The sequence below is a fragment of the Chiloscyllium punctatum genome, chromosome 40 (genome assembly GCF_047496795.1).
Source record: "Chiloscyllium punctatum isolate Juve2018m chromosome 40, sChiPun1.3, whole genome shotgun sequence".
NCBI lineage: Eukaryota > Metazoa > Chordata > Chondrichthyes > Orectolobiformes > Hemiscylliidae > Chiloscyllium > Chiloscyllium punctatum.
Genome location: NC_092778.1, coordinates 3,840,721 through 3,867,628, shown reverse-complemented (window position 1 = coordinate 3,867,628; position 26,908 = coordinate 3,840,721). Strand labels below are relative to the sequence as shown.

The following is a 26,908-nucleotide window of genomic DNA, read 5'->3' as shown; positions in this document are numbered from 1 at the left end:
CTCCATCCAAGGCCCTAAAGGAGCCTTCCACATCCAAAGTTTTACCTGCACATCCACTAATGTCATTTATTGTATCCGTTGCTCCCGATGCGCTCTCCTCTACATTGGGGAGACTGGACGACTCCTAGCAGAGCGCTTTAGGGAACATCTCAGGGACACCCGCACCAATCAACCACACTGCCCTGCGGCCCAACATTTCAACTCCCTCTCCCAATCAGCCGAGGACATGGAGCTCCCGAGCCTCCTTCACTGCCGCTCCCTCACCTCCCGACGTCTGGAGGAAGAACACTTCATCTTCCACCTCGGAACACTTCAACCCCAGGGCATCAATGTGGACTTCACCAGTTTCCTCATTTCCCCTTCGCCACCTCACCCCAGTTCCAAACTTCCAGCTCAGCACCATCCCCATGACCTGTTCTACTGGCCTATCTTCTTTTCCACCTATCCACTCCACCCTCCTCTCTGACCTATCACCTTCATCCCACCCTCATCTACCCATTGTCCTCTTTGCTACCTTCCCCCACTCTCCTGCCTGACCTATCACCTTCATCCCCACCCTCACTCACCTATTGTACTCTATGCTACTTTCCCCCCAATCTCTTCAACTTCACTCAATTCCTTGCTCTAATCTCTCTCCAAAATCTTCTAAAATTTCTGCTTCCTATTGCAACCCCCACACACTCCCATCAGTGCCTGAACATCCATTTTCATACACAGATAATCCCTTTTCCACTTGTTTGTCATTCATGTTACTCAAATGTCAACTAAGTCTTCCTCTTTTCCTCCATGCAGGACAGATGCCAAGATCAATGTCTCCTCACTTTCATTCATTTTACAATCTCTTACTTTCCATCCATTCACCATCTCAAAATAGTGTTTATAAAAGCGAAATCCTATTAGAACACGGAAAATACATCTCCTTTCAATCTGTGTGCCTGTTTCAAAGGTCGTAATTATTATGCAAGTCCTCTGAAAATGATAAATGCAATAATATTGATTAGTTGGTTTCAGGAGTCAATATATATTTTTCATTAAATTGCAGAGTGCATGAATACTCTTTTCTCTCTCTCACCTCCATCTCTTTTCCAATCTATGGCTCAATTTCTTTTACTTACTTACAAAAGATTACCGACACACAAATCAAATTCAACAACATACACATAATCCAAAGTGTTCTTCTTCTCGCACAGAGTCTGATTAATAAAACAACCTTGAACTTTCAGTAAAGTTTTAAAAATGCATTTTTGACATTTTTTTAACAAAAGAACAACTAGAAATGAATGAATAAAAACCATCTGTGAAGTTAAAATATAATATTGCTAATTGAACAGTACTGATACAAGTGGGAAATTAGCTATACTATTCATGGTCAAGCTACTGAAAAATTCAGTTCATTGTTGCAGATACAAGTATAATTCCTAAAGCAAGGTTTTGGGACAATGTTAGGTTTTCATTTATAAAGACATTGAATATTTTGTACATATACTTCAACATCACCTTGGAAACAACACCTTAAATTACTGCAAGTGTTCACCTAGTATCCCTTTATTTTAAAGAAATGGATTAAAGAGACTACCGTAAAATATTCTGGAAGAGTAAAGGCCCTTGTGTCTTTCGAAATTGTACATCAATCATCTAAATGCTTGTGGTGAAACAGGTAAATGAAATTGAAATTTTTAAAATGGATACATGCATTCATTATCAAATTTTGACATAGGATCACTTAAGGTTTTGAGGTAAAATCTTCCACCCAGTTTAATGAACAAGACATAGTTCCAATTTCCAAGTACACCTGAATAGGCTGTCAATCAACTAAAATAAAGGGCACCTTGTCCCTTTAACATAGTACCATCTTCACAGGAACCCTAAAGAACAGTGCTTCAGATGCCTAGGCTCAATGCATACAAGGCTTTTAGCACACCTCACTATGGAAAACAAAGTACAGGCAACAAGTTGTTACTACTATTGTATACAAAAGAAATACACAAGCTCCACTGAAGCAATGGAGAGTAGCGTGACCAGCATGGAGCGTCAAACAATATAGCACAAGCTGTCAGATTAATAAGGATAATGCTATGAAAGCTGCCACAACTATTCTCAGTGTAAACAGTGAACTTTAGGTTAATATAGCTCATTTAGCCCCCTTTTCATTTTGATATTCAAAAGTAGACCAATAATCGAGCCTTTATTTAAACAGGGTAACAATTAGTTCATTGTAAATCAACTCTGAAGGTGCCCGAATAATAAAGAGTTTAGATTAGATTAGATTCCCTACAGTGTGGAAGCAGGCCTTTCGGCCCAACAAATCCACACCAACCCTACGAAGAGCAACCCACCCAGACCCATTCCCCTACATTTACCCCTGATTAATACACCTAACACTACGGACAATTTAGCATGGCCAATTCACCTAACCTGCTTATCTTTGGACTGTGGGAGGAAACCGGAGCACCCGGAGGAAACCCACGCAGACACAGGGAGAATATGCAAACACCACGCAGACAGGATGTAGGAATTGAACTCGGGTCCCTGCCACTGTGAGGCAGCAGTGTTAACCACTGAGCCACCGTGCTGGAATTATTTGCAAGATATTGTTGATATCAAGATTAAAACCAATGCAGGTAAGATAAAAATAATTAATGTCTGTCCTGAAGGTTTATAAACCATTATTTGAGAATCTGGATGATAAATTGGAAGAAACATGGATTTAGAAAGTAAGAGATTGTAAAATGATTGAAAGTGAGGAGGCATTCATCTTGGCATCTGTCCTGCATTGAGGAAAGGAGGAGGATCTGACTTTTTTTAAGAAAATGCTCACATAATTATCTTGAATATTGCTGCAAGGAAACAAATTATAGCTAAACCAGTTGACCAAGATGATTTGATATGGAGATAGTGGTGACTCCTCACTAGGGCTTGAATGTTTGTAAAAGCATTGCTGTGATAAAAAAAGGATGAATAAGAACATTCCACTGGTTCGGACCTACTGCAATTTAGGCTTTTTTGGTGCAGTAAACATCTATATTCTTTTAAAAGAAAGTGAGGACTGCAGACGCTGGAGAATCAGAGTCAAAAAGGGTGACAGTGGAAAAGCACAGCAAGCAGCATCTGAGGAGCAGGAGAGTCGACATTTCGGGCGTAAGCCCTTCATCAGGAATGGGAAGGGGGGAGGAGGATGAGAAATAAATAGCGGATGGGGTTGGGCTGGGATGAAGGCGAAAGGTGGATGCAGATATGTGGTAATTGTGATAGGTCAGTGGGGAGAGTGGAGCGGATAGTTGGGAAGGAAGATGGGTAGATAGGACCAATCAAGAGGGTGGTGCCAAGTTGGAGGTTGGACCTGGAATGGAGTGGGGGCAGATTTGGAAACTCGACAAGTTGATGTTGATGCCGTGTGGTTTAAGGATACCAAGGTGGAAGATGAGGCGTCCTTCTTCCAGTTGGCAGGTGGCTTTGATTTGGTGGTGGAGGCAGCCCAGCACATGCACTTCCTTGGGGGAGGGGGAGGGGGAGTTGAAGTGGTCAGCCACAGGGCAGTGATGTTGTTTGACACGTGTCCCAGAGATGTCCCTTGAAACGCTCTACAAGTTGGCATCCTGTCTCACCGATGTAGAGGAGACCACATCAAGAGAAACGGACACAATAGATGAGGGGGTTAGCTGTGTAGGAAAACCTCTGCTGGATGTGAGATGATCTTTTGGAGTCTCTAATGTTAATTTTTTTTTGGTTTTACATTATCTTGCGCATTGCAGTCTCTTGCTTATCTTTTCAATAACTGACTTCCATGGTAAACAAAGGAGAAAAATAAAACTTACAACCTATCAAGCCAGGTTTCAATCTGGGCTCGACCTTCTCCAGTATTACCATCATTTGGAATCTCGACAGTTCCAATAGGTTTTTGCAGTACAAAGGGGCCCATTTCTCGTATTCCTTGTTCTTGAAGAGTTATGGGCAACTGAGGATGGGCAATAAAATGCTGGTGCAGCTAACAATGCCCACATCTTGAATAAATTAAATCGACTCATGTTCCATATAATATATCAACATTCCAGAAACTGTATTCTCACCTATGGTTCTTAAATTTTGTTGCAGTCAACATCCAATCTACATTCTCACAGTGAATGATTAAAGTTATAGAGTCATATGGCATGGAAACGGACCCTTTGGTCCAACTCACCCATGCTGACGAGGTTTCCAAAATTGAACAGGTCCCATTTGCCCGCTTTTGGCCCATATCCCTCTAAACCGTCCCTATTCATATAGCTGTCCAAATGTCTTTTAAATGTTGTAATTGTTCTCGCCTCTACCATTTTCTTTGGCAGCTCATTCCGTATACACACCACACTCTGCATGAAAAAGATGACCCTCAAGTCCCTTTTTAATCTTTCCCCTCTCACCTTAAACCTATGCCCTCCAGTTTTGGACTCCCCAACGCTGGGGAAAAGACTAGGCTATTCATCTTATCTATGCCCCACATCATTTTATAAACCTCTATGAGGTCACCACGTAGTCCCCTACACCACAGGTAAAATAGTCCCAGCCTATCCAGCCTCTCATTATACCTGTAACCCTCAGTCTCGATAATATCCTTATACACCTTTTTTGCACCCTTTCCAGATTAATGAATCACAGAACTGTTACGATGCAGAAGGAGGCCATTCAACCCATCATATTTGCTTAAGTTGAGCATTTTAATATGGGGTTAGTCTCCTGCCTTCTCTCCATAACCCTGCACATAATTTATATTTGAATTATCTAATGCCCTTTTGAATCGCTTAAGTCAACGTGTCTCAACTACAGTTCCAGACAGTGCATTCTATATCCTAATTACTCACTATACAAAAGGGTAATTTCTCACCTCACAGTTACTTCTTCTACAAATCTGTGCCCTCTGGTTCTCAACCTGTTCATAAGTGGGAATAGTTTCCCTATCTCCAACCTGCTCCGACCCCTCATTATTTTGAAAGCTTTATCAAATCTTGTATTAACTACTCCTCTCCAAGGAAAACTGTCCCATCCTCTTCAATGTATCCTCATTGTTCTCATCCCTGGAACCACTGCCATAAATCTCTTTTTCAGTCTCTCAAACCATTCAAATCCCTCATATAGGTGTGGTATCCAGAAACGTCAACAATACTCCAACTGATAATCAACCAGTGTCATGTGTACATTCATCATAATGTCCTTACATCTGTAGTCCATGACCCTATTTATGAAGCCTGGAATACTTTATTAATTGCGCGCTGTATCTACCTGACCGCCACCTTCATGATTTATACACATATGCTAATCAGGTCTCTCTGCTCATACACACTCTTTAAATGAGCATCTTTTTTATTTAATATGGTTTCTCCCCATTCTTTGTACCAAAACACATCAGCTCACACTTCTCTGTATTGATCATTATTTGTCACATATTCAACCATACCACCAATGTCCTGATGCTCTTTTGAAGTTCTACACTGTTCTCCTCACAGTTTATGATCCTTCTAAGTTTTGTGACATCCAAATTAGCCCCTGCACACCAAGGCCACTTGTAGAATATCAGGAAATTGACCTTTGCTCATTGAAATCATTAATACAATATCAGGTAAAACAAGGGACCCAACAAAAACCTCCGAGGAACTTCATCACAAACCTTGTTCCAGCCTGTAAAATACATATTAACCGTTACTGTTTCCTGTCCCTCCCTAGAAAGGAAAGGTGTGTGTGTACGCGCGCATACATACATTCAGTGCATAAGCGAGTATTTATAAGGAGGTTAGAGTGTTAGTTAGTAGAGTTTTGTGCTGACAGTTCATAATTGCTTATCCGTTAATTAGAGTCTAATTGCTGTAACAAATAGTACAGAAACCTGGTCTGTGCTTTCTGTTAAACTTAGTTTGAAAGTCAAATAGATTGGGGAATCTTTATACACTTTTTAAAATCTTTAACGTTTGTGATGACTCAGTGTATAGTGGGGTATGACTTCCAAGATTCCCTTCAAAGTGAGGCACAACACGAAGCTACTAACTGTGAATGGCTACAATTTTGCTGCAACTGTTGACCCACAGCATTTAATGGGTGTTCAGATTTAAGTTTCAAATCTACTGCCATTAGTAGGTAATAATGTCATAAAGCACAATACAGAGCACAAGAACTGTGAAATGGTGACTTCCATCATTCTTGCAATGCTAGTGAGAAGTCAAATAGGTTTTGGATTCTATTGGTAGTTCTCTCACTAGCTACTGTGGACCCATTATGGCAGAAACATCCCTCGTACTTAAATAGCTTGGTCAGTATTCAGCTCCCTCAATTTATTTATCCAATCATTTATGCCACCATTTATTTATCCAACAGCTTGAGACTTCTTTGATCACAGGCTGAACCTAACAGGACAACTTGTGAGTGGAAAAGCAACTCCTTACCAATTCTGGCCACTCTTCTTACAAAGACAACTTCACTCTGATTAGTCATCCCTACAATTGAATTTTTCTGAACCTTCTGTAAAAGTTCATGAAAGCAATTTCACTCAACATTGCAATATATCATGGACCTTGATAGGTAGACTATCAGCACGAGCTAACAAATGACAGACATGATTTAATGTAGAAAAATGTGAAGCTTACACAGAGGAATTAAAGAATAATACTCTATTCAAATTGAAGTAAAATCATTTAAGAGGATACGTTTGCTGTATGGCCACACAGATTAAAAATTAATACCTCACACTGCTGAAAGTATACCATAGTCAAATTGAATGTTTAATTTTGTAACTAGAGGCACAGAACGCTATACAATCACAGACAATTAGCAATATACATACCTTGATAAGTAAAATATTGCGCTTCTCCATACGTCGAGCATTTGCTTCCTGTTGCTCACGTTTCTTCTGTTCAGAAAGAAGCTGTGTCCGCAAGTTTAAAGCATCATCCTGAAGCTGCTGTCGAGTCTTTTCCAACATTCGAGCACTTCAACAGACAATAACCAACTGGATTAGTAACACAGAAAAATGACTTTATTCGATTCCCATGAAACATTACATTGTTTCCTCCAATGATATGAAAGACTAGTAAGAGCTGACAAATGGAGATTCAAATTGTGAAACCTCTGCCACGTTCTAGTCCTTGCGTTAAATAATGAAATTGAGAACTTCCCTCAATGATTCATCAGCCAATATTAGACCTCAATTTAATAATTCACCATTCTATGGTACAGCAAGAGAGACACTGCAATGACTTCCCCCCCCTACATGGACAATGTCTCACTTCAATCAAGATGTCAAGCACAAAGACAAAGGGAAGTAAATTAAACTAAGTAGGAAGTTGTTGGTTTCTATAATATGATTTATTTGCAGGTTGTTGCGAAACAAGATCATTAGAGGCCTTAACCTGAATTCCCTTTCTGATCGAATAGAAGGCATGGAAGATCTATGAAGGTAGAAAAATTACTAAACCATCAGAATATGAACTAATTTTCACAGACCCAGGCACTGAGGTCTACCATCTTTATTCCAACCAATTCCCAACAACGATGCTTTGAATTTCAATGGGGTGAACACAACCCTAGGATGGAGCTGCCCAAGCTGGGTTGTGAGCTAAACTTTTGTGGCTGTAAGGTAGTAACAGCTGCTCCGGGGCATGGATCAAGTTTCGATAACCATGCTCCCACTCTGATAGGCCTCCACTCCACTGCTTACTGAGGGGTCGCAACAAGTTTCAATCATCAAAATAGTATCATAGAAGGAAGAAATTTGGGAACCATTGTCCTATGCTTGGTTATATAGCTGTCAGCATCTTGAAGAAGCTAGAAAGAACATAAGTCAGTCAATGATTACACACACTTTTTTCTAAGCCAATGGAATCTTGTCTGCATGCTGCCACCTAGAATTAACATCAGTATAGACTACCATACAAACATTTAAACATTTCCAGTACATATGCATATAAATGATCAGAACGTGCAAACAACAAACAATTGGCATATGCAAAACTGCTGAAATGCAACTTTTCTCACATCCCATGAGCACCTTGCCAAAAGATTTGGCCAGAGTAGAAATTATGAAATTTAATTTAAAATAAAGCTTAGTTTGCTTTTCAGTATCCAGAATGAATTCGGCATGCCTTTCCTCATTATTTCAGCCATCAAATTAACCAAGATCGATCAGCGTCCTCAGAGGAAATAATGGCACAGTGGTGGGGCAGCACAGTGACAGAGTGATGAGCACTGCTGCCTCACAGCACCAGGGACTCTGGTTCAATTCCAGCCTTGGATGACTACGTGTGTGGATTCTCCCAGTGTCTGCACGGGTTTCCTCCGGGTAGTCCGGTTTCTTCCCACAATCCAAAGATGTGCATTTTAGGTGAACTGGTCGTGCTAAATTGCCCATAGTGTTCAGGGATATAGAGGTTAGGGGCATGAGTCAGGGGTAAATGTAGGGGAATGGGTCTGGGTGAGATACTCTGCAGAGGGTCGGTGTGGACTTGTTGGGTCGAAGAGCTGTTTCCACACAGTAGGGTTTTTTTAAATTTCAAAAATAGACTTTATTCATAAAAATATTTTGATGATCTGTACAATTGGTCATGCCATACATAGGTAAACATTCCATTTCTTTCCATACAGAGATAATCATTCATATATACAGGTCTGTACGTTTACTATCCATATATTGAGCTGAGGTGTCAGTGGAGCCCACTTAATGCGTGGGCCCCCTGTTCTTCTTAGGCAGGCAGATGTTACACGGTGGTCTTTCCCCATCGCGCCTTGGCGGCAGCTGCCCCAACCTTCAGCACGTCCCTCAACACATAGTCCTGGACCTTGGAATGTACCAGTCCGCAACACTCAGTCAGGGTCAGCTCCTTCAGCTGGAAGATCAACAGGTTTCGGACCAAAGAGCGTCTTTCACCGAGTTGATGATCCTCCAGGCACAATTTATGTTCGTCTCAGTGTGCGTCCCGGGGAACAGACCGTAGAGCACAGAGTCCCGCGTCACGGATGCTCAGGATGAACCTCGACAAATACCACTGCATTCCTCTCCAGACTTCCTTTGCGTAGGCACATTCCAGAAGGAGGTGTGTGACAGTCTCGTCGTCCCCCCCCCCCCCCCGCAGCCGCTTCGAGGCCAGCGTGTGGTGCGGCAGAGAATCCAGGCATACATAAAAGATCTCACAGGCAGAGCCCTTCTCACCACCTGCCAAGCCCATGTCTTGGTGCTTGTTGGAAAGTTCTGGCGATGAGGCATTCTGCCAAATGACTTTGACAGTCTGCCCAGGGAACCGCTCAACAGGATCAGCCCTCTCTTTTTCCCGAACGGTCTCAAGGACACTACATGCTGACCACTTCCTGATGGACTTGTGATCAAAGGTGTTTTTCTTCATAAATTTCTCCACGAAGGACAGGTGATACGGAATGGTCCAACTACTTGGAGCATTCCGCGGCTGCAAGGCCAGGCCCATCCTTCGCAACACCGGGGACAGGTAGAACCTCAGTGCGTAGTGACACTTGGTGTTTGAGTACAGGGATCCACGCACAGCTTGATGCAGCCACACACAAAGGTGGCCATCAAGACGAGTGCGACAGCACAAGTTCTGGGAAAAGGCCAGCCCTGTGCCACATATAACAACACAGTCAGTGCCTCACACCTGATGACCAGGTTTTTACCCATGATGGGGAGCGACTGTAGCTTCCATCTGCCCAGTTTCTGCCTCACTTTCTTGATACACTCCCCTCAAGACTTGGCGCACACACCAGCCCCTCCGAACCAAATACCCAGCACCAAATACTCAGGTGGTCAGTCCGGACGGTGGAGGGGATGAAGGATTGGTTGGCCCAGTTCCCGAAGAGCATGGCCTCTCTCTTGCCTCAGTTTACCTTGGCCCCCCGAGGCCCATTCAAACTGGTCACATATGCACAAGAGTCTGAGCACGGAGAGCAGATCAGAGCAGAAAACAGTGACGTCATCCATGTACAGGGAAGCCTTAACCTGCAGGCCCCTGCTGCCAGGAATAGTCACCCCTCTCAGGCTCGCATCCTTCCTGATGGACTCGGCAAATGGCTCTACGCAGCACACAAACAAGGCAGGAGAGAGAGAAAGCAGCCCTGCCTGACTCCAGGTCTGACTGGGAAGCTATCGGATTCCCACCCATTGATTGAGACTGCACTGACAATGTTAGTGTAGAGCAGTCTGATCCAATTACAGATTCCTCCCCAAAGCCCATTTTGGAGAGAACATCTCTCATATATGTATATGATATCCTGTCAAAGGCTTTCTCCTGGTCCAGACTGATGAGGCAGGTATCCAACCCCCTGTCCTGCACGTAGGCGATCGTATCCCAGTACGGATTCTAAAATCTCGAAGTTATTTTCACCTTTGCAATCAATTAAGTTGCCTTCCCACCTCTATCACATGCAAGGCTCTGTTGGTATAGCTTTAGGTTCGGTGGTTGAAGGAGAAGGAATCGCCAAGGAAAAGTGAATGCAATTTTAAACAAACTTTGAACTTAATAGTTCCAATCACTGAACCAAGAAAACTGAAAGGTAGCAACCTTACATGTAAAGTCTAAAGTTTTCCCTAAAGTTATGATGTCCACATATTATTCAGATTAAGGAACTCAGATACTGAACGGTGAAGATTTGAAGATATTAATGTTCAAGCTAATTGAAATACTATATTGCAAAAGCTTTGCAATTCCCAGTCAAGATATTTTATGATGTATACTTTTTTTGTGTCTGGCAAAGAAAGTAAAAAATTGCATAAATTGCAGATGTTAAAAGTGCTTAGAGATAGATGCTCACTTGGGCAATGAAATACATTAATTCTGCAGTGACATACTGGAGTATGCAGTTTTTGGGATCAAGAGGCTCTTGTGACCAATGCTCAAACCTAATAATCATACATCTGATATGTTATATTTATTCCAAATGATGGGGAATTAATAAATTCCCACCATTAAATTCTCCAGCTATAGCCTGAGTAGCAGTGGAATGCCCAGACTTTAAAAAATTAACAGTCACAAACATTTAGTCAAGCTCTCCAGGACAACAAAACTGAAATTACACTCTGCTCAAGATAACAGTGGCCATTAACAACCAACTACTCTTTAATTTAAAACAATACCAAACAGTTTTGAATACAACATCTCCAATTCTATTAGTGAGGAGGTAGGTAACCTACCAATGCCAAAACACGAACTGCTGCACAGGCATAATATCTTTCTTACAGAATCTGAAACATTTAAATTATGCTTCTCTCTCTATAGATACTGCCTCACCTGCTGAATATTTAAAGCATTTTTTGCTTTTTAAACATGTTATCTTTTTTTTCCTGATGATACTAATTTCTTGCATTCTCCTATGGATACCATCAGCTGCAGCCTGGATGGAATCATACCTTAGTTTCACAATTGCTATCCAGGCCAAAAGGTAGGAGGAGTGAAAAGCATGTGTGCATAATTGTCCTGCCAGATCCTGTCCTCACAAATAGCCAACGTTCTGGGATCTTTAGGCAGGAGAGGCAGGGGAATGCAAACACTTCAACGGCACTGTGCAGTCACCTTGAAACAGGCTGGCATTGACATTAATTACTGAAATGAGCTTGCCAGCAATCAGAATGATGACTTGCCCTTCAAGTTGCATCATGCTTGGAGTCTCAATGTCATAATTATGAGATAGAACAATAGCAGAAAGGGAAACAAAAAGAAGCAATTTCTGTAAACTAATCCCACTATCTCTTGGAATGTTAGTTCTGCTTCCTGTGCCCAAAGATATGCTAATCAACAATTACCCGAGTCAATCACATGACTCATAGTAGACTCGTTCAAACCTGAGCAGATACCACCCTTAAGGACAAATGTGTCAATTAGGGTCTGCTCAATAATTAAACTGCAGTTCTAACAGCAATCCTCTTGTGCAACGAAATCAAAGCAAGTAGAATAGAATCTGCTAGATTTAGTGTATCACAGCATTCAGATCACAGTTAAAGCATAATGATTCCTTGCAAAACTGATCACAGTGAGGCACAGAAAACCATATTTAATAATAAATAAACAGCATGCTATAAAATAGAATAGAATTTCTGAAGAATTTGAATAGATTCTTCTCCCATCTGGTTACAAAGTCAAAATCGATGTGCAGGAATGAATTAAAATGAATTTGACGGGCTGAGATAGGAAAAACAAATGAGAAGCAAAGGATGGGGTGGGTATGGAATGAGCTGAGGAGAAAGTGATGGAGGCTGATACAATTGCAACATTTAAAAGGCATCTGGATGGGTATATGAATATGAAGGGCTTGGAAGGATATGGGCCAGGTGCTGGCAGGTGGGACTAGATTGGGTTGGGATATCTGGTCGGTATGGATCAGTTGGACTGAAGGGTCTGTTTCCATGCTGTACATCTCTATGACTCTATAAACAATATAGGCAAAAATCAAGTTCCAAGTTAAATAATTAAACTAATGAGCTCTGTAAGGTGGGATGAATGTAGGTACATAATGGAGGGTAGAAAAGCTTAGGTAGAAATAAATGAGTTGGACCGATCCCAATGAAAAGAATATGCCAAACCAGGTGGAAAATGAATAAATAAATTAAGAACAAAACTGTAAAGGAAATGAGCACGTGAGAAGGGACAAAGCCAGCTAAAAGAAATGAGCGAAGAGGATGGAATGCATTTCAAAGAAATAAATGAAGGAATATTAAGAATCTGGCTGGAAATAAACCATTTCAACTAAACAAAACTGTGACTATGTACCAAACAGGTATGGACAATGTAGAGTAGTACAGAAGAGAAATAAATAAATTCAGCATGGCAAGATATGCAACCTTAATCAGCAAGAAATGACACTAAGAGGTTAGGAGACAAGTGGCCAAGCTCTCCAGGATAACAAAACTGAAATTATACTCTGCTCAAGATTCACCACTAAACATTAAAAAATAATGCAACTGGAGGCAATGCTAACTTTAAGTAATTTGTCTGAATCACAGTAATACCTAACCCAAAGAAACAGATGAAGAAACAGTTTTAAAAAACATACAGCATGAAGTATGGGTAAAATTTCAGAAACAATAATTGGCAGAGAAAAAATGAATAAGCACTTGGAGAGAATTAGTTTTTGAGGAGATCCAGTCTTATTTGTAAATGGCACATCATATTTGATTAATCCAACTGAAATTTGTTGGAAGTAGTAGAGAAATTGTTGAAGGAAATGCAATGGATAAATGGATTTGAGAAAGATTTGACAAAGCACAGCATAAAAGGTTAGTTAATTGTCACTCACTGATAAGAGGGTCAGTACCAATTTAGAGGGAAGACCTGACTAAAGAACAGACGACGGCAAGTCATATTACAGGGAGTACTTAATTTATGAAAATTATACTTACAAATGTGATCCCCCTACACAGTTTTAATTTTAAAGACCCAACAGATAACATTTCCTGTACTTAAGACTGGCTGCTTTATATTGTCCTGCACTGTATTCCAGCTAAAGTACAAACTGACTACAGATGGATTCCAGAATGGATCCTGTTCGCAATCTAGGGGGTACCTGTAAATGGTTCTTTTTCCAAACTGCAGGATGGTAGACAGTTGTGTTTTGCCAAGGGTCAATTCTGACCACTCTATAAAAATGGCTTGCATTTTGGAATAAGGATTAAAAAATCGTCATTTGCTAATTATACCAAACTTAACCAGTGAGGATGATACTAACCTACTTCAGAAGCACACATACATGCTACTAGGTGTGACAATGCTGCGGCTTTAATACATTATTTTGTCCCTTTTTTAAAAAAAGAGAGTTTTGTAAAGCAGATTACAAAGCAGTCTACCAAATCCACTAGAGTCATGGAGATGTACAGCATATAAACAGACCCTTCGGTCCAACTCGTCCATGCTGACCAGATATCCCAACCCAATCTAGTCCCATCGGCCAGCACCCAGCCCATATCCCTCCAAACCCTTTTTATTCATATCCTTTTAAATGTTGCAATTGTAGTAGCCTTCACCACTTCCTCTGGCAATTCATTCCATACATGTAACATCCTCTGAGTGAAAATGTTGCCCCTTAGGTCCCTTTTATGTCTTTCCCCTCTCACCCTAAATCTATGCCCTCTAGTTCTGGGCTACCCCACACCAGGGAAAAGACTATGTCTATTTATCCTATCCATGTGCCTCATGATTTTATAACCCTCTATAAGGTCACCCCTCAGCACCGATCCTTGTGGCACTCAACTGGTCGCAGGCCTCCAGTCTGAAAAACAACCCTCAACCACTGCCCTCTGTCTTCTTCCTTTGAGCCAGTTCTGCAAATGGAACAACAGAAGCCACCTGTCTCAGATCATTATTTCTAGATTTTTTTCTTTTTTAAGTTGAGCTTTAAGTTGTTGTTGTTGAGGACTTGAAGAAGTGGAAGCTATTTTTCCTTCTCTCAGTTACAGCCAAAAGCTGGGGCTTCTCTTCCTAGGCTGCTACATTACATATGAGACAAAATCTGTTCTTCTGAATTTGCCATTTTGCCAAGGGGTGTATTTATGGGATATTACTATATTGGAACAGTTAATTAATAATAGTTACTGTATCTATTACAGAAAGTTTTCCAATAGAATTAAGTTACTCTAAATTCCTCTTTCTTTGGTTGTATTTTAACTGCGGTGTTTAAATAAATTGTGTTTTGTTCAATGTCGAGTGGTTTGACCAGTCACATTGCATCTGGCACAGGGCACTTTACATTTGCCTTAAAAATTAAAAAAAATTAGGGGGTCCCCTAATTATTTTGAGGGGGTCTGGTCTGATCCATGACACAGGCTAAACAGACAAGAAGCCGATGGAGTTTAATACAGAGAAGAGTGAGGTAATGCATTATGACAGAAGGGATAGTGAGAAACAGTATAGGCAGTGACACAGACTGAAGACAGCATAGGAACACACGCACCGGGGCTGTATGTGCACTTGTCTTTGAAGAATAAGAAGACATAATTAGAAAGTGGAATATGGAATCGTGGGCTCCATAAATAGATGCATTGAGTAAAAAAGCTGAAATTTTATCAAGCTGCAGTTAGGCCATAACTGCAGTATATTGCATCTATTTCTGGTCACTACATTTCAGTAAAGCTGCAATGGTCCTCAAGAATCTGCAATTCGATGCACTGAAGGTATAGAAGGAGAAAAAAAATCAATAACTTCAAAAGGAATTTGGGTGGACATTTGAAGGGAACAAACATATAGGGCTGTGAGAATACAGCAGATTTATAACTATGTGAATTGCTCACAGAGTGCCAGTATAGCCTCAGTGAGCTGAACAGCCACCATACTATAAATGACTGTGATATTCAGAAAGAATATCAAAATAGGATGTTACAACTGTCAATTTATCACTACAGAGAAAGCCATTATATGGCACCATCATGGAAAGCACATTCGACAGAGCCAAATTTAGAAAATACAATCATGTCGAGGTTAACTCAGAAAATTGAGCAAAAATATGATGGGATAGTTTAGTTAGTATATAAATTGGGGGAAAACAACTTGGATATCATTAATGCAGTGCATTAAGACGACAGTGTACATGAGGGAAGCCTTGAGATCCCAACTACTATTAGTCATTTGCGGACAATTCAGAACCCAGACTGAAACCTTGATTTATTGTTGATAGTTTTGGTTTTAACAAGGTAAATGCCTTATTGAAACGTAAGTACACAATATTGAAGATTTGGTTTTAAAACAGCAGTTCATTTCACCCAAAAAAATGAAGCTAAAATAGAACAAACACAAACTATTTACAAATAATACAAGTTTAGAAATTTTCAAATATACAGTAAAAGTCTGTTTAATCGCAACACACTCATTTACAGATCTCAACTACTGCACCCAAAAGCACCCCATGCAGTAATCACACCAGAGAAGAATCTCTCTCTATATCAACTCATAATGTTTACCATGGGAGGCACGGTGGCTCAGTGGTTAGCACTGCTGCCTCACAGCACCAGGGCCCCAGGTTCGATTCCAGCCTTGGGTGACTGTCTGTGTAGAGTTTGCACATTCTCCCAGTGTCTATGTGGGTTTCCTCCCACAGTCCAAAGAGGTGCAGGTCAGGTGAATTGGCCATGCTAAATTGCCCATAGCGATAGGTGCATTAGTCAGAGGGTAGTGGGTCTGGGTGGGTTACTCTTCGGAGGGTCGGTGTGGACTTGGTTGGGCCAAAGGGCCTGTTTCCACACTGTAGGGAATCTAATCTATTCTAATCTAATTACTGTGATTTCAACTCCCTGTCTGGAAAATCTGATAGCCTCTTCCTAAAGCTTTCATACCCGCGAGTTTAAATGTTTCCAGCTTCAAATAACATCTCCAGCATTTTATTTAAACACTGCCGGTCAGGAGCTATTGCCAAACTCAGAAGCACATCCATCATTCATCCAAACCCTTCTGTAGAATTTCCTCTAAATGAAACTAAATATATACTTTTATTTTGAAGCCACGGGTGCTTCCCAATGTTCCAAAAAACTAAAGTCCAAATATTTCTCACAGAAACCTTGATACACCATTGCGAACATTCATAACCAAGTCAGGTAAACAATGTAAACAAAAAACAATTAGCTCTGAAAGCTCTCTTGCGATCAAGCAGTTTTAAAATAAATAATTAAACACTAAACAGCTAATAATTAAACTCTTCAATAAGGTAAGGCACCCATAAGGCTACTTAATAAAGTTAAGAGCCCATGTTGGGGTCCGAGATTAGCTAATCGAGGGTAAAGGATTAGCTAAGTGACAAAGCAAGTTGGGATAAAGGGGGCATTTTCTGAATTGCAAATTGCAGCTAATAGAGTGCCACAGGAATCAGTGCTGGTGCCACAATTATTAACAACATATGGCATTGACTTGGATGACAGAAGTGAGTGTACTACACTCAGCTTTGCAGATGACATAAAACAGGTGAGAAGGCAGGTGGAGTATGTCACAAAGAATGTAGAGAGGGATAGAGACAGGTTTGATAAACAGGCAAATATGAGGCAGATGGAACAAAACATAGTGAAGTGTGAGGCAATGCACTTTAGCACAAAAAGAGTAGAAGGAGTGAATATTATTTAAATGGGAAAAGACTGAAGAAAGCTGCAGCACAAAGGGATTTGGGGGTCCTACAGGTGCACGAATAAAAAAAAAAGATAAGTCAGGCTGGCAGTCAGATTCACTAGTTTTATTCTAATAATTAAAAACATAAGAACAAATAGAAAATAACTTAATAAACAATAACTTCAGAGACCAAATGTGATAAACTTTCCAAAATGCTGGCTAAGATCAGGTCACTCCATTAAAAGTGTGCACATCTAGAACATTTCTGCACAGTTCAATTCAGGAATGAGTATACTCATATCTATTGTGTCAGCTGGAAGTTCCTCAATTATTTTCATAGTTTGCCATATTTCAACTACTCAAAATCAATTGCCGTTTTTTCTTAAGGGAGAAAGTGAGGACAGCAGATGCTGAAGATCAGAGTCGAGAACGTATTGCTGGAAAAGCAGAGAACGTCAGGCAGCATACAAAGGGAGAATGGACTTTTCAGGTATAAGTCCTTCATGAGGAATGAGGCTTGTGGGTCAGGGCTGAGAGATAAATGAGAGAGGGAGTGGGGAAGGTAGCTGATAAAGCAACAGGTGGATGAAGGGGAGGGAGAAGGTGATAGGTGGGGGGTGAGTGATGCACAGGTCCGGAGGGCGGTGCCAAGTTGGAAGCTTGGGACTGAGATAGAGCGGGAGGAGGGGAAAATGAGAAAGCTGTTGAAATCCATGTTCATCCCGTGTAGTTGCAGGATCCCAAGGCGGAATATGAGGCTTTCTTCCTCCAGGCGTCAGGTGGTAACGATTTGGCAGTAGAGGAGGTCCAGGACCTGCGTGTCCTTGATTTGGGGGGGGTGGGGGAATGAAGCGTTCAGCCACGAGGCAGAGGAATTGGGAATAAGAGGTGGCATTTTTACAGGAGGTAGGGTGGAAGGGGTGTAGTCTAGGTAGCTGTGGGAGTCGGTGGGCTTGTAGTAGATGTCCGTGTTAGTTGTTTACCAGAGATGGTGATGGAGAGGTCCAGGAAGGGGAGGGAGGTGTCTGAGATGGTCCAGGTGAATTTGAGGTCAGGGTAGGTGGTGTTGGTAAAATTGATGAACTGTTCAACCTCCACGTGGGAGCATGAGGCAGCGCCGATGCAGTCATTGATGTAGCGGGGGGACAGATGGGGGTGGTGCTGGTGTAACTGCGGAAGATGGACTGTTCCACATATACAACAAACAGGCAGACATAGCTAGGCACCCATGGCTACCCCTTTGGTTTGGAGGAAGTGGGAGGATTGGAAGGAGATGATATTGAGGGTGAGGATCAGTTCAGCCAGGCAGATGAGGGTGTCGGTGGAAAGCTACTGGTTGGGACAGTGTGGGAAGAAGAAATGGAGGGCTTGGAGACCTTCATCATGGTGTATCGATGTGTACAGGGACTGGATATCCATGGTGAAGATGAGGTGTTGGGGGCCAGGGAAACGAAAATCTTGGAGGAGGTGAAGGGCGTGGGTGGTGTCACAAACGTAGGTGGGGAGTACCTAGACTAAGGGAGACAGGATGGTGTCGAGGTAGGAAGAGATGAGCTTGGTGGGACAGGTGCAGGCTGAGACAATGGGTCGACCAGGACAGTCAGGTTTGTGAATCCTAGGAAGGGGATAAAATCGGGCAGTGCGGGGTTCAAGGACAATGAGTTTGGAGGCTATTGGATGGGAGATCCCCAGAGGTGATGAGGCTGTGGATGGTCTGGTGATGGGAGGGGAGATTGTGATGCTCCACCACCAAACTGCTACCACCCGACACATAGAGGAAGAATGCCTCATATTCCACCTTGGTACCCTGCAACCACACAGGATAAACGTGGATTTCAACAACTTCCTCATTTCCCTTCCCCCGACGTTATCCCAGTCCCAAGACTGCAACTCAGCACCACCCTCTGGACTTGTCCATCACTCCCCCCCGACCTATCACCTTCATCCACCTATCACTTTCTCAGCTACCTTCCCCGCAACCCCATTTATCTCTCAGCCCTGCCCACAAGCCTCATTCCTGATGAAGGGCTTATGCCTGAAACATTGATTCTCCTGCTCCTCAGATGCTGCTTGAACTGCTGTGGTTTCCCAGCAACACATTCTTGACACTTATGTTTTCTTAAGTACTTAATTAACTAACATTTTCTCATTTTAAATCACTCCCACTTCAAAAGACATGATTATGGGGAGGTGATGGCCTAGTGGTATTATCGCTGGACTTTTAATCCAGAGACTAAGGTAACTTTCTGGGGACCTGCATTTAAGTCCTGCCATGACAGATGGTGGAATTGGAGTTTAAAAAAATCTGGAATTAAGAGTCTAATGATGACCATGAATACATTGCCAATTGTTGGAAAAACTCCCTCTGGTTCACTAATGTCCTTTCAGGAAGAAACTGCCATCCTTTCTTGGTCTCGCCTACATGTCACTCCAAAACCACAGCAACATAGTTGACTCTTAACTGCCCTCTTGGTAATCAGGGATGTGCAATAAATGGGGGCCTAGTCGGCAATGCTTACATCCCATGAATGAAGTTTTTAAAAAATAAGCTTTCAATTCACAGAAATTCTTATGAGCACAATCTTGGTCAATATAGTTGGAATTTTTAAAATGAATTAAGCATTTATTTCACCTAACACGACAGAAACAGCAATTGACTGACAGCCTATTTTTTGACAAAAATCAATGCTGGTATCAAGGATGAAATACGTTAATGTATGCTCACAGAATGCCATTTCATAACGTCATATTTCACACATCTAAAGATTGCTCGCTTCTTACTATCTGCTTTACTTCTAACATTTCCTCTTCCAAGTGAAATAGACACCACTGGGTTCTTATATCCAGGCATGATTTTGGAGGATCTGTGTCAGAGAATTAGCCATGCCCTGAAGTAACATGTTCCAGACTGATTCCTCAGATGGTAGTAGCGATATATGAAGACACACTGGATCAATTAGGATTATATTCGCTGGAGTTAAAAGAAATGAGGGGAGTGGGGGGCGATCTCATAGAAACCAGAGAATTCTAACAGGATTAGGCAGGACAAATGTAGGAAGGGTGTTCCTGATGACCTGAATTAGGTGCCACGGGGCAGGCAATTTAGGACAGAAATGAAGAGAAATTTCTTCACCCATCAAGTGAGACTGCGGAATTCTTTGCCACAGGAAGCAATTAGGCTAAACCATTGATTATTTTCAAAAAGGAAGTAGATATAGTCCTTAGGGTTAAGGAAATCGAACAGCGTGGTGTTAAAACAGGAACAGAGGATCAATAGGGTGATCAGCCATAATCATATTGAATGGCAGAGCAGGCTCGAAGGGCGAAATGGCCCGCACCTCTTCCTAATTTGTGTTTCTATGTTTAAACTAAGCTTATAAGTATATTTTGCAACATTAATGTGCCCAGTTACTCATTACATAATAGTTGCACTGAATTTGATATTAATAAATTAAACCAATGTTTACATTATACAATCATCAATACATTTACCCAGATCTAAATCACGTTATTATTTAACTAACAAGACAAAAACAGAGACTAACTTTATTGCTCCAAGTTAAAAAATAAAAATTATGAGAATTATCAAATTATCAACGTTATCTGGTTATAATACTTTCAATTACAAAAGTTATTGTCTCCACGAAATTCCTTTTAGTTTCAATCCTATTAGGAAATAATTATTATCTCTATTTTCCATGCAGAGTTGGAGACAAATGAATAAATCAGCACTAATAAATTCACTATAGCACTAAGAACCAGGACAGCACATAATTACATAAAATTCAGAAATGAATAAATTTCAATTGAACTCATAAAATACAGGAGCCAATAAGCAACCTTCAGATGAGTTGAAATAAAAATAATTCTCTACACCTCAACAGATTACAATGCTAATTTAATTTTTCTTGGACAATTTTAGATTTGGATAAAAAAAAACAATAGCTCACTCAATCCACTGTCAGAACAAAGTAGTGTGTCTATTAAAATTACATTTCAATCGCTGTAAGGCCACAATGATGGGCCCAAAATATTCAATCAGTCTCAACCAAGACAGCCAAATAAAGCATGTGGGTATGAGGAGATGGGAAGAATCTAGTGCATCAGAATTAAATATCGTGAAAGTGAATATGAATTAATTAGGTCAGTGTATTAGCATTCCAAACAAAATGCAATGAACAGAAGGAAAAGGAGTACAGGAAAAGCAATAAGTAAGATTAATTTGCCATTGTAAATGTGGCACTCATTGAAATCTCTCAGCCCTTTTAGAAAACTCAAATAGCATGGCACCTTTTCTCAAAAGAGGATGAGATAACCTGAGGGAGTAATTTAAAATTATGAACATATTGGTAGATACACACAGGATGTTTTGACTTGTACAACAGACAAAGCTAGAGATTAAACACAGAACATATATCCAATGACTACTTCGGAAGAAATCTGTTGCAAAAGCGGCTAGCATGTGGAACACACTACCATCTACTGGAGTGTGGGTGTGGTGGTATGGAGTGGGAGGGGTTATTATGGAATGGGCAGTGTGGAGGTGGTGGTGAAGACTCTAAGAGAAATATCAAAGGAGAAGGAAGCCACAGGAAAGATGTGAGTATAAAGGAAGCTGCAAGAAAAGTTTGGAGGGCATGAAAGAAGCTGCAAGAGGTTAAAAAAAAGAGAAAGAAGCTATTTGAGCGACAGAGGCAAAAAGGCAGGACTTGAACCTAGAGATTCTGGCTCAGACAGAGGGGTCTATTCACTGTGCCACCATTCCTAAATTTCATTGTTTAGATATTTCTCTTTCATCCTAAGATGCTACTGAAAACTTACTATTTTTTGTTCAGTTCATACATTTCATTACGTAGTTAGCAAAGGTTTCAGATGTTATTTTATAATTCTCCTTTGAAGCACGTTGAGACATGTTAGGACATTAAGGCACTATATAAATAGAGTTAGCTTAGATACCTTGAAGAAGCAGCTAGATCAGTAAATGAAGGAAAACATAAAAGAATATGCGCCTATTACAGATGGAGCAACATAAGGAGGATCATGTAGAACATAACACCAGCATAAATCAGTTGAGCCAAATGACCTATTTCTGTTTTGTAAATTCTATTTAATTCCATATAACACAGCAGGTTAGCAAACTATGCCATCAATCCTTCTCACAAGTCTAGCTGGATAGGTCTTTCAAAAAGTTACCACAGAGATGATAGATAAATTGGATCCCTTTTGTCCTACACCACTCTTTGAAATTAACCCCATTAACAGAGGGTCAAAACCAAGCAAATGCTGGCTACACATAATTTGGAAAACTGGAGGCCCCGCTCTCACAAGTAAGCACGAAAGAGCTAGAATTGATTTAAGCAATACACGAGAATTAGCAACTCGTTTTGCTGTAAAGATTCTTAAATAACAGGAAGAATGAGGTCATCACGGTGATTAGATTAGAAAGTAGTGCTGAACAACAAGAACATCTATGTACCCAAAAGAAACTTTAAATTTAAACAGTGAAAATCAAGCAATAGAATCAGAAGTGTTAAAATTGCAGTAAATGCTTCAAACTACATGTCATGGACTTAACTGGAAACAAAACTCAACATCAGTATAGGATTCTAGTCAGTAATATGGAAGCTCTGGAACCATTTTATGATTATGCTGAAACTTATTCAGCTATCAGCACCAGTAATGAACAAGACAAAAACACACATGATTTTCAAAAGGCGTAATTGCATGGAATATTGAATAATCAAAAGGAATTAATTGCTAAACATATTAAAGTAAGTCTCAGATGCGGATGAGAGCAAAGCACGCCAACAATCATCTTTCAAAGTTCTCAGTATTAAATCATAGACTGATGCTGAAAGCCTAAAATCAAGGTATCTTCGCAAAAGTAGCCACAATCAATGTTTTCTGCAATCCATTAATTTCCTTAAGGTCACCAAACCAAAATGAGTCAATTTCTATTTGGGTGAATTGTTCTCTAACAGAAACATGGATTCTAACAGGATTGATATTTTAAATCAGCTAATTATTTATTCAATTGCGATTTTGTCTTCATACAACACAAGTAACTGGAACACAGTAATGTAAAGCTAAATATCAAGTGAATTGCAGTTGTTTTTAAACTACAAAATCTTTCATTTTTCCCCATTGATGTAAAGAGGCAACTAAAACATGCATGATCCAATCGCACATCAAAAGTTGGCACATTGCCAGACTGAACAGACATGAGAAAAAACAAACTGTTGAAAAAGAGCCATTATTTTGTTAATAACATTTAGCATATATATGCTTATCAGTCAATGCCATCACAGTAATGACTCACACATTTGGTAATATTTATTTTATAAGGTCTTCTGTCTTCACACATGGTTAGGTTTTTTAAAAAAAGTTAAAATATCTGTCAAATGCTGGGCTAATATGTATTATTAATGATTTGGAGATGCCCGTGTTGGACTGGAGTGTACAAAGTTAAAATTCACACAACACCAGGTTATAGTCCAACAGGTTTAATTGGAAGCACACTAGCTTTCGGAGTGCTGCTCCTTCATCAGGTGGTTGAAGGAGCCACCTGATGAAGGAGTGTCGCTCCAAAAGCTAGTACTTCCAATTAAACCTGTTGGACTATAACCTGGTGTTGTGTGATTTTTGACTGTATTATTAAAATATGCTTTCACTGCAGTGTACACAGAAACCTCACATGGCAATCCTGCAACTGGAAAACAATTATTGATGAATGACTCCTCTTGTCCTTGTTTTCGGGCTCAGAAACCATATACAAATGGTTTATGTTACACAAACATATTTACGCATTAGATCATGGAGACCTAGTTCTCTTGGTGGCACCATGCATTCATACTTTGTCTTTTTGCCTCAGGGGTAAATTCAATCAGCTCACAGTGATTTCAATGAATGTCCTGAACGAAAAGAGTCTGCAAGTTCCTTGTAAGCACTGCCCACAGATCATGTTTAATTGTAGTTAAAAACAAAACTGCACTAAATTTTGGACCATGCTCTATTGCTGATATGGCAGATATATACAACAGTACAGTACATGATACTAATTCCACATGCATTCCAATGGCTTCTTGCTCCAAACTCAAATGATCTTCAAAAGCCACATGATTATAGCAGTCACAGTATACAGATGCATCTCTCCTTTCATTAAAAAAAATTGCATACACTCTCTTTCACAATTACAAGTTATCCAGTGTACATGCTTGACAAAGAAAATTATCACTCATGGAAATGAAACTATTTTCTCATTTCAGTCTGTTCTACTTTCATCTATCCTCTCACATCCGTTTTATGCGTGATTGTTAAGGCACTCAGATATTTTATGACACACAAGAGCAGATTATCTGCAACAGCTTCCACTTTGAAGATTACTGACTACCTCATGCTGCCTGCAATGATACTCTTCCAGAACAGTGACATTTACAACCACCTGTATTTCCCATATATCATCCAAAATGTAATCAGAAAATTGCTGCTTTTATCAACTCCATTTGTCAGAATCCATCCTTTACATTTAGGGTAGTATGGAGAGGTACCTTACATAGGTACAGCAAATATTTTTCAATAAGATCATTTTAAAGCTTTATTGAAGTTGTTTCAGTCTGTTCAAACATTCAACTTTCTAGGTTTTATCACTGCTACCATTGTTGCTCATTCACTTTCCTGATCACTCGCCTCTTTGTTGTCTCTCAGACTGGACTGGAGGGTTGCTAGATCTCCTCAGATGCCAAACAAAATTATTACAGCTTTAAAGGATCTATTCGGCAATCAACAACCTTGTGTTCTGTTAAAGAGATTGCAAATCTCTTCTGGTACATACAGAATTACCAGTCCACACTTTAAACTTCCTTCAGCTGAGGTAAGTGAATTTTACTCAGCATCTACAACACAGAACTACACATCCTCCCTCTTCACATTATCTTGGGATGCATAGCTTCCCAACACAGAGCCATTCATCGAGTGAACATTTGTGAACATGTGTTCTAAACAAGAGTTTTACCTGACTCAAAACATTAACTCTGTTTTTCTCTCCATAGATGCTGCCAGACCTGAGTTTCTCCAGCATTGTGTTTGTTTCAGAATTCTAGTATGTGCAGTATTTTGCCTTTAATCTCAAGTATTGTTGGAGCCGCATTCATTCAGGCAAATGGGGAGTATACCATCACTCTGCTGATTTGTAGCTTGTGAATGGTGTCAGGAGTTGTATTAATTGCTACAAGGTTCCTGGCCTCTGACCTGCTCTTGCAGCCACTGTAGTTATATAACTAGTTAAATCGAGTTTCTGGTCAATGGTAGCTTCCAGGATGTTAAGAGTGGCAGATTCAGCAATGGTTATACTATTGAACATCATGGAGCAATGGTTAGATTCCCTCTTGCTGCATGGTAGTCATTGCCTGACACTTGTGTGATATTAATGTTACTTCTCACTTGTCAACCAAAATGTGCACATGCTCCAGGATATATGGGCTGCTGCAATATCTGAGAAATCTGAACATTGCACAATAAATTGGCAACGTTCCCATTGCTGACCATACGATGGAGGTAAGGTCATTGATGAAGCAACTGAAGATGGTTGGGACTAGGAGACTAGTGATAAACACCCACAGAAAGGTATTGGAGCTGAGGTGACTGACCTCCAACAGCCACAAACATCTTCCTTTGTGCTAGGTCTGACTCCATAACAGAAGAGAGTTTCCCTCTGATCCCCAATGACTTCAATTTTGCCAAGTTTCCTTGATGCCACACTCAGTCAAAATGAGGCCTTGATGTTAAGGGTAGTCACTCTGACCTCTCCTCTGGAACTTAGCTCTTTTGTCCGTGCTTGAACCTGGGCATTAATGAAGTCAGTAGCTGAACGGCCAAAGTGGAATCCAAAGTTAACATCAGTGAGCAGGTTATTGCTGAGTAAGTACTGCATGATAGCACCATTTATGACTGTTGCATCATTTTCCTGATGTCCATGAGTAGACTGATGGGGTGGTAATTGGCTGGGTTACAGTTGCTCTGCTTTTTGTGTACAGGACTCAAGTGGTCAGTTTTCCACATTGTGCGTTAGATACTAGTGTTATAGCTATACAGGAATAGACTGACTGGAGCACATGTCTTCAATACTACTGCCAGAATGTTGTCAAGATCCAGAAGTCTTGCAGTATCCAGTTCCTCCAGCCTTGATACAGCACTGAGTAAATTGAATTTGGTTAAACACCAACATGTGTGATGATGGGGACCTCTGGAGGTGGTTAAGATAAATAATGCACTTGGTACTTCTGGGATTGTTACGAATGTTTCAGACTCATCTGTTGCACTGATGTGCTGGGCTCCCCCATTATTCTTGGTTTCTTACTGTGGGTGATTCTCTTTATCCACAATTTTAGCTCCTGACTTCTGTTAACATCTGCAAGGTTTAACAGCTTCTTTCTCTTAATTGAAAACAACTACAAAAGTCACATGCCTATGTCAAGTCAGATCAATGTATTTTCTTAAACAATGCTGCGATGTCTGAACATATTAATGGAGTTAAGTTGAAGGGCCTTACGGGTTTGAGGCTGTTTACCAACACTGGGTCTCAACTTTCAATAGGCACCATTCTTGATAACAACAACATGATTTTTTTTCAAGATAGCATCAAGTCAGTGCCCCACAAAAACGAACTGATTTAGCAGTTCAGTGCAATTACTTGAAATTCCTAGATTTGTGAGGAGCTCACAACGAACATCAACCTCAGGGCTTAATTGACAGTCTGCTGAAATTTCCAAAATAGTGTACTCCAACTCAAAGGCAAAGCAACATTTATCAAACCACTTACAAGTTATACAAGTGTATTATTACCAAAATCTAAGTGCAGTTTATGTAAAGCCATT

At 40.5% G+C, this 26,908-nt stretch overlaps 1 protein-coding gene across 3 annotated transcripts in view; it reads right to left on the bottom strand.

Annotated features, from left to right (window-relative positions):
- The window catches only part of mad1l1 (mitotic arrest deficient 1 like 1), a 900,368-nt gene that overhangs the window by 682,434 nt on the left and 191,026 nt on the right, over positions 1-26,908 (bottom strand). For all 3 annotated transcript variants that reach the window (XM_072559202.1, XM_072559204.1, XM_072559203.1), the window contains one exon: positions 6,806-6,950. In XM_072559202.1, coding sequence (XP_072415303.1) covers positions 6,806-6,950 — 145 coding nt within the window. The remainder of the gene's footprint in view (positions 1-6,805; positions 6,951-26,908) is intronic.